General features: G+C 42.5%; 1 protein-coding gene across 1 annotated transcript in view; it reads left to right on the top strand.

The window, feature by feature from the left end:
- Nucleotides 1–800: 800 nt before the first annotated feature.
- The window catches only part of chsy3 (chondroitin sulfate synthase 3), a 317,790-nt gene continuing 305,808 nt past the window's right edge, over nucleotides 801–12,782 (top strand). The window contains exon 1 of the mRNA XM_043718022.2: nucleotides 801–1,728. Within this exon, the coding sequence (XP_043573957.2) occupies nucleotides 823–1,728 (906 nt within the window). The 5' untranslated portion in view covers nucleotides 801–822. The remainder of the gene's footprint in view (nucleotides 1,729–12,782) is intronic.

Raw genomic sequence — 12,782 nt, 5'->3', positions numbered from 1 at the left:
GGGCAGGAGCGCTGTCAGTCTGTAGTGAGACTCACAGCTCCTTCCTCCAGCCTCTGTGCTGACTGTGCCTGAGCGCTGCATTCATATTCATGACAGGAAACCACGGCTGAAGCAGAAAGGACCGGAAAATACAGGAGAACAGAACAGACACACAGGGAGGGAGAGAGAGAGAAGAAAAGGAAGAAAAAGTTATTTGTCCTGACGTCAAATGTAAACAAGATGGCGAAGGGGAGAGAGTGGGGAGGAGGGGAGAGAGACAGTTTCAGGCTGCAGTTCCAGCTCAGCACTCTGCCTGTACTCCCTGCTCTGACCACGGTCACTGCCTTTTGTCTCTGACTGCCGGCAACTTTTTGTTTCTCCTTCTGTTGTCAATATAAAGGATTAACTGCCGCCTCCCCCCCCCCCCCCACCACAAAGAAAAGCCAAACAAAATGCGCGAATCTCTCCAAACAACGGAAAAGGAACTGCCTGCAATGACATGTTATAACTTCCTCCACGTTGTGACAACTTGGAAGAACAGGAGCCAGACTTGAGTCCCACTTGGTGACACTGACTGGAGAGGAGCAGGGGAGAGAGAGAGAGAGAGAGAGGGGCAGAAACATCAGCTTTTCATTTTAAAAAAAAACGAACATTTAAAGTTATTCATTCTGTAATGACTCTTTTTCGAATTCCTCACGACTGACCAGAGAAAGATCTAGCATCAGTTTGCGATGGAGGAGTAGGTCTGCTGGAGCCGGGCTGTGTTGGGAGGGTAGGGTAGGGGTTGGGAGGGTAGGGGAGGGTAGGGTAGGGGAGGGGGGTTGAACCCCTTCCTGAGGGACCATGGCAGTCAGGACTCGCAGACCATGGCTGAGTGTGGTGCTGGGGTTAGTGCTGGGGTTCACTGCCGCCTCATGGCTAATCGTGCCCAGGGTGGTGGAGACTAACGGTAAGAACAAAAAGATCTTCAACATCTGCTCGACGCTGCTGAACCGGGCGGGGATTGGCCGCGGTGCTGCTGCTGCTGCTGCGGGGGGCTCCAGCTCCAACTCCAGGAACCTGGGCTGGCACAGGGACCAGCTACTGGTCAGTAAACTACCCAAAGGGCAGCAGAGCCAGCAGGAGGAGGAGGACGACGAGGAAGAAGCTGAGGAAGCTGCCAGGGCCAGGGGCAAACATTTCCTTTATGTCGGGGTCATGACGGCCAAGAAATACCTGGACTCGCGGGCGGTGGCTGCCTACAGGAGCTGGGCTCCCTCCATCCCGGGCAAAGTGGAGTTCTTCTCCAGCCAGGGCTCCCAGGACATTCCCCTCACTGTGGCACTGCCCCTGGTCTCGCTGCCCGGGGTCGATGACTCTTACCCACCCCAGAAGAAATCCTTCATGATGCTCAAGTACATGCATGACCGGTACCTGGAGCGATTCGAGTGGTTCATGCGGGCGGACGATGATGTCTACATCAAAGGCGAGAGGCTGGAGGAACTGCTGAGGTCCCTGAACAGCAGCCAGCCCCTGTACCTGGGGCAGACCGGCCTGGGCACCACTGAGGAACTGGGCAAACTCGCCCTCGAGCCCGGCGAGAACTTCTGCATGGGCGGCCCTGGCATGATCTTCAGCCGGGAGGTGCTGCGCCGGATGGTACCCCATATTGGCGAGTGTCTGCGGGAGATGTACACCAGCCATGAGGACGTGGAGATTGGCCGCTGTGTCCGGAGGTTCGCCAATACCCAGTGCGTCTGGTCCTATGAGGTGAGCACTCAGCACCACACTCTCACCACCCCCACCCCCGTCTTCCCCGTATAGACCCCCACCCCCCTCCACCCCCGTCTTCCCCGTATAGACCCCCACCCCCCTCCACCCCGCGTCCTGCATGCCCCACTCTCGCACTATCATACTGGTAGCCTGACCCCTGTTCTCTGAAACACCTCTCTACACTATCAAACCCCCGCACCCCCTCAGTGATAATACAGGTTATTGGCATTTCCTACTCTTTGAGAACTGGTGCATAATTTCTAAAACTTCTTCCAAAATAATCAGACCTCTGACCCATAATAAGAACATCTAACTGAATTGTGTTTTTTCAAAGTTTGAAGGGAACTTTTTTTGTTGTTGTTATTTGGGGCTAAACAGTTTGAGCCAGAAGGTCTAAAGATAAATTTAAAATACTATTATCTCTTAGAATAATGATACAGCTTTGTCATTAAGTCAGTTTGCTGCTTTTGCCATCTTTTTAATTGGTTTCTGTGTGATAGTTAATAACAAAACATCCTTATTTTCGGGTATACAGTGTAACAGGCAAAGAATTTGCATGTTGTGTATTAGTTAAGTAAGTGTGGCTTCAAAATCTTGCTGACAATCTCAACAGGTCAAAGCAGTTAACTTACAGTTGCCCTGTCATTTCATGAAAATGAGTTGACTCACCTTACCTTCTATTGTTTATTTTTGTAATTCTTTCATTGTTCACAACCCCCTTCCACATGTGGATTTGCTGTCATTTTCAGACTATTGTACTATTAAATGCAGTAATGAATTAAGCTAGCAACTCTGTAGTCATGCCCATTTGTATCTTTATTTACTTTCACTATTGATGAATAGAAACCAATCTAAATACACATGTACACTGTATATGGATTTGAAATGTTAGGTGCAAAGAGTGAGGGTTGCTAAAGCAACAGTTGCAAACTATAATCCATAATTTTTAATATAAACTCAAGTCTTTCAGATTTTTCTTTTTTCCTTTTAAATAGTTTGTCTTTTATCTTAAAGGCAAGAATGAAATCCATACTATCTTTTGATACAAGTTAACAGTGAGTTTGAAGTATGGATTTAAACCTCCGATTAGAGAGTTTTAATTAGAAAAATCAGTTGGAGGATTGAATTCAAAAGTGACCTTCCAGTTCTATGTACATTCACTTTTCAATGGACAGTTTTGTACTAAAGATTAATATTATCATATTTACAACAACACTGACATCATGTACAGGTTTGGGTCTGAGAGAGTTACACATAATAACTGTTTCAGACAGGAAGTCTTTAAGGGTCATTTGACTCCCCTGCATTCTTAATCAGGCTGAATCTCATTTCTCGAACCTGCCTAATTTCTTGAGGCTGATGAGGCTTCTTAATCCTCCACTTTGTTGCTTTGCCTACAACTTTTTCTTTTAGGTAAATAAAATTTGTCCTCTTATAATTGTTAATAAAATCCTTGTGCTGAAGTTTTGCACACAGCTGTGAATATTGCTTTGATCTTTTTTTCTCAGTCTAAATTTTTATCTGGTCACCCCTCAATCTTGAGGCACAAAAGTAGGGTTGCCAAAAGCAAAAAATATGTAATTTTTAGTGTTTATCACTTGATTCTTTGAATTTAAAAACAAATATTCATTCATGGCAGTTTTGTTTTGATCTTTGACCTATTTTATTTGATCTTTGATCTATTTTAGGCTGTAAATCTGTCCCATGTCAGTGCTACGTGTACATGTGTGTTTCTCAAGACTGTTAAATCTTAATTTGTATGAATTACAACTCAATTTCTAGAAGGATATTATTACTAATGTAATAATAGTATCGCATATATTGGGCTGTATCATTTAAGATTAGCATTTTCCTATCTCTATACATTGTACCCTAATTAAAAGTTTAAAGCGATACACTCTTAATGTCTGCATCTACCATTCGATAGAAGGTCTTACCATGCATAAGATAATAGTGCAGCACATTTAAAACATTGATGAATAGTACCTTTTGAGTTGTTGATTCAGGGCTGATCTCTCCACTGTATAACTTGCCCATTTCTCCTGGTTACTATAGAACAATACCTCTCATATGAGGCATCAATACAGATCGCCATAAAAGTCTCAAAATACACTCAATTGTTTTGATAAATATTGTATTTCACTTTCATATTTCTGTCTTGTAAAATATTGATTCTTGAGTGCAAAGGCTTTTTTTTAATGTATATACTTTGTGATACTTAACATTAACAGTGTAGTACTGAGTTATTCTTTTCACTGAAGAATAGTGTTGAGGGCCAGGGTAGCATGTCACTGAGTTTGATAATTTATTTCCCTTCCATCTATTGAAACTTTTTTTAAAATGAGTTATATGTGTATGTTTCATCTCAGAACACTGTTGTATGTCTTGCCATAGCTGCTCCATTTAATATTCAATAAACAACATGAACGTTTTCTTTTGAGGAGAATGAAGCATAGATTATTAGATGTGTGAAGAAATGATCCAGTCAAAGATATTAATCCAGAATGTGTCTTTTAAGTTTTTGATTGTATCATGGCTAAGATACATTATAGCGATCGACTGATTTCCAAAACTTTTTCTTCAGTGATTTTTAGAACAATTTTACAGTTGGGTTAATATTATTTTAATACAATTTCAATGGCTCCAATAACTTCTGTCTCATTTAAATAAAATGTTACTGTACAAGGAAATATATGATTGCATTTAGTCTGAAATGTTTTAAAACACTAACACTCAAACAGGAGAATAAAATGTTGTAGAATTTCTCCTTTGGTAAATTTCAGAAATTATGTCCAAAATGTGCTTTTGAATTGCATTGATTGGGTTACAATCTAACTTTCTAATAAAATCTGTAATGATTCAGTACAACTGATAGTATGACAGATTATAATCATCATTTTGTTTATTTCCATTTTATAACGGCTTCTTCATGAATTTGGATATACTTTATTAATACAACTGAATATCACCAAAGGTAAACATTATTATCAAATGTTTCCTTCACCTGTGCATAACCTGATTTGAAATCATTTTTAAAAAAAATGAATCTTTTACTATCTTCTTTGGTGTACGCTAGTCAGCTTCTTACTAAATTATATATGAAAAGCTTTTAAAAGAAACCACCTACTAGCATCTGCTCAAGTTAAAACAAAAGCATGATTCAAAGAGCTTTGCTGAACCAGTGTGCAAGGCTGCCAAATACAATGTCGACGTGACAGTCGGACCTTATCCAGGAGATTTTAATTTAAGACCAAGCTAAAAGGTATTTTTGGTTCATCACATGGGTATTTTCCTGGTGGTGGAGGAAAAAATTTGTATATAATCTATTAGCAATCCTGTTTTTTTTCTGTCTCTCTATATGAAACAAAATATTGGGTGATTTAGGGGAATATAGGACAAAGAGAAAAGAAAGGAAATGAAAGGGAGTTTTTGACATTTGCTGACTTTCTGCATTGGTTTAACAAACTTCATCCAGTTTATGCTGATATTACTTTGTGCAAGTAAGTGGAAACTCTATGACTATAGCGATGAAGCGGAAGTGTTTGATTATTAGTGTTTATTTTGTAATTGCATTGCATTCTTGGAATGCAGATCTGTTTGTTGTTTTATTTTTGGAGTTAACCTTTTGCAAAGGGTTAAATTATGTTTTGAGAGATTTGTTTTCTTTCTAGTTGAGTTGTCTTAACAGATAATGAACGATGGTTCTAAAAATTGAGTTCAGAACTGTAGTATTATTGATTTGTGTGGCAAGTTTAAGCCAGGTCAATTGATTTGGTATGATATTCCATTGTATAATGCAAGGATGTCTGTCAATGAAAACATTGGTCTGGAATTTTCTTGTATTATTGAGCATGACAAGGATGTAAGAGCCGCTTTGTAAATTTTTACCTAAGGAGAACAATCCTGTTAACCTGTTCCTGTTAGGTTGAAAAGAAAGGCTGGTAGGTATAGGGGATTGAGGTTTCAGTTAAGAAAAAGAAGGAAGCATATGTCAGGTATAGACAGGATAGATTGAGTGAATCCTTAGAAGAATATAAAGGAAGTAGGAGTACACTTAAGAGGGAAATTAGGAGGGCAAAAAGGGACATGAAATAGCTTTGGCAAGTAGAATTAAGGAGAATTCAAAGAGTTTTTACAAATACATTAAGAACAAAACGGTGACTAGGGAGAGAATAGGGCCCCTCAAAGATCAGCAAGGCGGCCTTTGTGTGGAACCGCAGAAAATGAGGGAGATACTAAATGAGTATTTTGAATCCGTATTTACTCTGGAAAAGGACATGGAAGATATAGAATGTAGGGAAATAGATGGTGACACCTTGAAAAGTGTCCATATTACAGAGGAGATTCTGGATGTCTTGAAATGCATAAAAGTAGATAAATCCCCAGGACCTGATCAGGTGTACCCTAGAACTCTGTGGGAAGCTAGAGAAGTGATTGCTGGGCCTCTTGCTGAGATATTCGTATCATCAATATACACAGGTGAGCAGCAGGAAGACTGGAGGTTGGCTAACGTGGTGCCACTGTTTAACAAAGGTGGTAAGGAATAGCCAGGGAACTATAGACCAGTGAGCCTGATGTTGGTGGTGGACAAGTTGTTGGAGGGAATCCTGAGGGACAGGATGTACATGTATTTGGAAAGGCGAGGACTGATTAGGGATAGTCAACATGGCTTTGTGCGTGGGAAATCATGTCTCACAAACTTGAGCTTCTTGAAGAAGTAACAAAGAGAATTGATGAGGGCAGAGCGGTAAATGTGATCTATATGGACTTCAGTAAGGCGTTCGACAAGGTTCCCCATGGGAGACTGGTTAACAAGGTTAGATCTCACGGAATATAGGGAGAACTAGCCATTTGGATACAGAACTGGCTCAAAGGTAGAAGACAGAGTGGTGGTGGAGGGTTGTTTTCAGACTGGAGGCCTGTGACCAGTGGAGTGCCACAAGGATCACTACTGGATCCAGTATTTTTCATCATTTATATAAATGATTTGAATGTGAGCATAAGAGGTACAGTTAGTAAGTTTGCAGATGACGCCAAAATTGGAGGTGTGGTGGACAGCAAAGAAGGTTACCGCAGATTAGAATGGGACCTTGATCAGATGGGCCAATGGGCTGAGAAGTGGTAGATGGAATTTAATTCGGATAAATGCGAGGTGCTGCATTTTGGGAAAGCAAATCTTAGCAGGACTTATACACTTAATGGTCAGGTCGTAGGGAGTGTTGCTGAAGAAAGAGACCTTGGAGTGCAGGTTCATAGCTCCTTGAAAGTGGAAGTTGCAGGTAGATCGGATGGTGAAGAAGGCATTTGGTATGCTTTCTTTTATTGGTCAGAGTATTGGGAGGTCATGTTGCGGCTGTACAGGACATTGGTTAGGCCACTGTTGGAATATTGCATGCAATTTTGGACTCCTTCCTATTGGAAAGATGTTGTGAAATTTGAAAGGGTTCAGAAAAGACTTACTGGGATGTTGCCAGGGTTGGAGGATTTGAGCTATAGGGAGAGGCTGAACAGGCTGGGGCTGTTTTCACTGAAGCATCGGAGGCTGAGGGGTGATCTTAGAGGTTTACAAAATTGAGGGGCATGGGTAGGGTAAAGAGACAAAGTTTTTTCCCTGGGGTTGGGGAATTCAGAACTAGAGGGCATAGGTTTAGGGTGAGGGGGAAAAGATATAAAAGAGACCTGAGGGGCAACTTTTTCATTCAGAGGGTGGTACATATATGGAATGAGCTGCCAGAGGAATTGCAACATTTAAGAGGCATTTGGATTGGTATATAAATAGGAAGGGTTTGGAGGGATATGGGCCAGGTGCTGGCAGGTGAATTTAGATTGGGTTCGGATATCTGATTGGCATGGACGGGTTGGATCGAAGGGTCTGTTTCTGTGCTGTGCATCTCTATGACTCTATAACAATTGACAAAGTTTGCATTTCTTAGAACGTTGCAAAACACATCTTTATCATTTGTGGTGTTTTTGAATTGCATCTGCAAAATCCTACTTGGCACGCTATCATGGCTCCTTCACTTCCCATCTATCATTCCTACATTTTACAGTAGTGCTGAACTATGGCCAGAATTTAAGATGTGGAGGTACTGGTGTTGGACTGGACTGGACAAAATCAGAAATCACACAATACTAGCTTATCATGTAACATGTTTATTTCAAATCACAAAAGTTCAGAGCACTGCTGTTTTGTCAGATGAAGTGACCTGACAAAGGAGCAGCACTCCAAAAGCTTGTGATTTCAAACAAACCTGTCAGACTATAATCTGGTATCGTGTAACTTCTGACAGAAATTAAGAGACACAGAATCCAAACTCAGTTTTGAGGTTTTTTAGAACAATTGCTTTAGTAATGTTTTTTGAAATTTCCTTTGGTTAATGGAATAGCAGGGTCATTGTCAATAGACTTAAGGACACAACAATGAGTGTGTTGTGGTTCTGTTCGCCGAGTTGGGAATTTGTGTTGCAGACGTTCGTCCCCTGTCTAGGTGACATCCTCAGTGCTTGGGAGCCTCCTGTGAAGCGCTTCTGTGATGTTTCCTCCGGCATTTATAGTGGTTTGAATCTGCCGCTTCCAGTTGTCAGTTCCAGCTGTCCGCTGCAGTGGTTGGTATATTGGGTCCATGTCAATGTGCTTATTGGTTGAATCTGTGGATGAGTGCCATGCTTCTAGGAATTCCCTCTGTTTGGCTTGGCCTATAATAGTAGTGTTGTCCCAGTCAAACTCATGTTGCTTGTCATCTGCATGTGTGGATACTAAGGATAGCTGGTCGTGTCGTTTCGTGGCTAGTTGGTGTTCATGGATGCGGATCGTTAGCTGTCTTCCTGTTTGTCCTATGTAGTGTTTTGTGCAGTCCTTGCATGGGATTTTGTACACTACGTTGGTTCTGCTCATGCTGGGTATCGGGTCCTTCATCCTGGTGAGTTGTTATCTGAGAGTGGCTGTTGGTTTGTGTGCTGTTATGAGTCCTAGTGGTCATAGTAGTCTGGCTGTCAGTTCGGAAATGCTCTTGATGTATGGTAGTGTGGCTAGTCCTTTGGGTTGTGGCATGTCCTCATTCCGTTGTCTTTCCCTTGGGCATCTGTTGATGAAATTGCGGGGGTATCCGTTTTTGGCGAATACATTGTATAGGTGTTCTTCTTCCTCTTTTTGCAGTTCTGGTGTGCTGCAGTGTGTTGTGCCCTTTTGAATAGTGTCTTGATGCAACTTCTTTTGTGTGTATTGGGGTGGTTGCTTTCGTAGTTCAGGACTTGGTCTGTGTGTGTGGCTTTCCTGTATACCTTTGTGGTGAATTCTCCGTTAGGTGTTCTCTGTACCATCACGTCTCGGAATGGGAGTTGGTTATCCTTTTCTTCCTCTCTCGTGAATCGGATTCCTGTGAGGGTGGCGTTGATGATCCGGTGTGTGTTCTCTATTTCTGTGTTTTTAATGATTACAAAGGTGTCATCCACGTATCTGACCCAGAGTTTGGGTTGAATTTGCGGTACGACTGTTTGTTCTAACCTTTGCATTACCGCTTCTGCTATGAGTCCCGAGATCGGTGAGCCCATGGGTGTGCCGTTGATTTGTTCATATATTTGGTTGTTGAATGTGAAGTATGTTGTGAGGCACAGGTCCAGTAGTTTGAGTATGCCGTCTTTGTTGATAGGTTCACCGTCCTGTTGTCTGTTCTGTATGTCCAGCAGGTTGGCTATTGTTTCTCTGGCTAGGGTTTTGTCGATAGAGGTGAACAGTGCCGTTACGTCGAATGAGACCATGGTTTCTTCCTTGTCTATGTATATATTTCTGATGATGTCCAAGAATTCCTGTGTTGACTGGATCCGCTGATCAGGTATTTCAGTTTCTGCTGTAGTTCTTTAGCCAGTTTGTGTGATGGTGTCCCTGGTAGTGATACTATGGGTCTGAGTGGGATGTCTGATTTGTGCACTTTAGGTAGTCCATAGAATTTGGTGGTGTTGTTGCTTTCAGGTTTCATTCTCTGTAGGTCCGACCTGGTTATCTGTCCATTTTTTTGTAGATTCCTCAGTGTGTTGTTTATCCTATTGGTGAGCTGTGGGGTGGGGTCAAACTCCCTCTTTTGGTAGGTGTTGGTATCTGCAAGTAGTTGTTGTGCTTTTTGGATGAACTCTGCTTTGTCGAGGATGACCGTCATTCTGCCTTTGTCTGCTGGTAGTATGATTATGTCCTTATCGTTTCTTAGTGATTTTAGTGCTTCCCTCTCCTTGGTGTTGAGGTTATGTGTTTGTCTTTTCCTTGTTATCAGGGGTACGATACTTTGTCTCACTGTTTGTTGTGTCTCTTCTGTCAGTCCATTGTTCCTGAGTGTGCATTCTAGTGCTGCTAGGAAGTCTGCTGTCTTGGCGTCCCTGTGGTTGTAGTTGAGTCCCTTGGCCAGTATTGTTCTTTCCATGTCTGTGAGCTGTCTGTGGGAGAGGTTTCTAACCCAGGTGTGTGTTGTGGTGTCCTCTCTGTTGTGTGTTAGTTTGGCCATTTTTTATTTTAGTGCTGTTTTTTTGCGGTGTGCAGTCCTGTTCTGTCCTATGGTGATGGCCTGTTCTATGGTCCGAGTCCATTCTTGATTGGTGGTTTTTGAAATTAACGATTTTTGGCGCGCAATTTCTTGTCTGTATTTGTGAAGTCTGTTGTGAGCGTCTGTGATCATTACCTGGATCATCCTGAATCCGTTCTGTCTGGCTGTGTCCCTGGCTTGTGGGTTGTTGACTGGTGGTCTGTATCTGACACATGGTGGAAGGATTCGATTCTTTCAGCATTCATGCAGGAACCGGAGTTGTTCATATGTGGCGCTCAGGCGGTTGGCACAGGATTCCCATTTCCTGGCTTGTCTCAGCATCTCTCGCCCCTGTCTCCTAGACAGGGGACGAAACGTCTGCAACACAAATTCCCAGCTCGGCGAACAGAACCACAACAATGAGCACCCGAGCTACAAATCTTTGCACAAACTTTGAACAGTGAGTGTGCAGAAGGTTAACTTTCGTACCAGCGTGTATTCTTCAAAGGTTAGTGCTGTGACTAGAGCCTTTATGATGCCATAATTGAGTGGCAAGTAGTGAAGATGATAAAAACTGACTACAATAAGATTGAAGCTTGCAGAACAGGTAAACATATGGTAGATGGGCTTTAATGCAGGGAAGTGCAAGGGGATGCATTTCGACAGAAAGGATAAGGTGAGGCAGGATAAACTTCTAACATTGCTCTAAAGAATGTGCATGGACAAAGGGACCTTGGGTGCACATGTAAAGATCTCTCAAAGGTAATAGGACATTAGTAAGAGAATGATTCACAAAGCATATGAAATCTTGTGCTTCATATTTAGAAGTTTGGAGAACAAAAGTAAGGATGTTATGTTAACCTTTATAAGATACTGCTTGGGCTACAATTAGAATATTGCATCCAGTTTTGCTCATCACCTCTTTAGAAAGGATGTCTGGCATTGTTTCTGTTGGAGCAAAAGCGGTGGAGGGAGATTTATTTGAGATGTACATGATTATAATAGGTTTGGATAAATTTAGCCACAATGGACCCTATTAGCTTGCAAGTTCCCCTCCATACTATGTGCCATCCCTGACTTGGCAATATATCAGTTCTTAAACCATCACAAGGTTAAAATCCTGGCACACCCTCCAAACAGCATTGAGATTTGTCTATCCTTGATGGACTGCAGTGGTTCAAAAGGCAGATCATCACCACATTCCTGGGCAGTTATAGACAAGCAGTAAATGCTAACTAGTTAACAGTCCCTATATCCTGTGAATGAATAAAAATAACTTACAATATCAGGACTAGGACACAAAGGCATAAATTAAAAATCACTCAACACCAGGTTATAGTCCGCCAGGTTTATTTGGAAGCATTAGCTTTCAGAGCACTGCTCCTTCAGGTAGCTGTGGTTTTAGTTGCATGACACTGTGGTCTTTTCCTATAAATTCTGTGTCTTCTGATGAAGGAGCAGTGCTGCAAAAACTAGTGCTTCCAAATAAACCAGTTGGGCTATAACCTGGTGTTGTGTGATTTTTAACTTTGTCCACCCCAGTCCAACACTGGCATCTCCTCATCACAAAGATATAAGGTTTTTGGATAAGAGACACGGGGGTTGGGGGGGGGGGGGGGGGCTAGTTTAGGGAAGAAGCTTCTTTATGCTGTGAGTGATACATACTGCCCTCTAAAAGTTTTGAATTTTCACGGCAATAGAATCTGATGTCTTTATAAAATGGAGAACTCTGACAGCTCCCATTTTCTTAGACCTGCTTTACGTAATCAGATAAGTAAGGCCATAAGAAATAGGAGTGGAAATAAGGCCATTTGGCCCATCGAGTCCGCTCCGCCATTCAATCATGGCTGATGGGCATTTCAACGCCACCTACCCACACTTTCCCCGTATCCCTTAAATCCTTGCGAGATCAAGAATTTATCAATCTCTGTCTTGAAGACATTTACGTCCCAGCCTCCACTGCGGTCCGTGGTAGTGAATTCCACAGGCCCACCACTCTCTGGCTGAAGAAATGTCTCCTCGTTTCCATCTATAATTGATCCCCTCTAATTCTAAGGCTGTGCCTATGGGTCCTAGTATCCCCGCCTGATTGAAACAAAATTCCCAGCATCCACCCTTTCTAAGCCATGCATTATCTTGTAAGTTTCTATTAGATCTCCCCTCAACCTTCTGAACTCTAACAAATACAATCCCAGGATCCTCAGCCGTTCATGATAAGTTGAAGCTTTTGGAAGCAGAGACTGATGACACTGCCAGTTCGCAAGGCGACCAAGTTTGTCAATCAAAAGTTGCCGCAGAGGCAGAGCGGAAGAGTCGGACATCGCACAGAGCCGTGGTAATAGGGGACTCCATCGTGAGAGGAACTGACCGGGGTTTTTGTGGCAGCAGACAGGATTTAAGGATGGTGTGTTGCTTTCCTGGTGCTAGAGTGAAAGACATCGCGGACAGAGTGCGGGAAATCCTCAAGGATGAGGGTGAAGAGCCAGAGGTGGTGATACATGTCGGCACAAATGATGTCGGGAAGAAGAGGAGGAACATACTA

The sequence above is a fragment of the Chiloscyllium plagiosum genome, unplaced genomic scaffold (genome assembly GCF_037043375.1).
Source record: "Chiloscyllium plagiosum isolate Xiang-an unplaced genomic scaffold, Cpla_swu_hap1 HiC_scaffold_2, whole genome shotgun sequence".
Classification (NCBI taxonomy): Eukaryota; Metazoa; Chordata; class Chondrichthyes; order Orectolobiformes; family Hemiscylliidae; genus Chiloscyllium; species Chiloscyllium plagiosum.
This window is presented reverse-complemented; position numbering and strand designations above follow the sequence as displayed.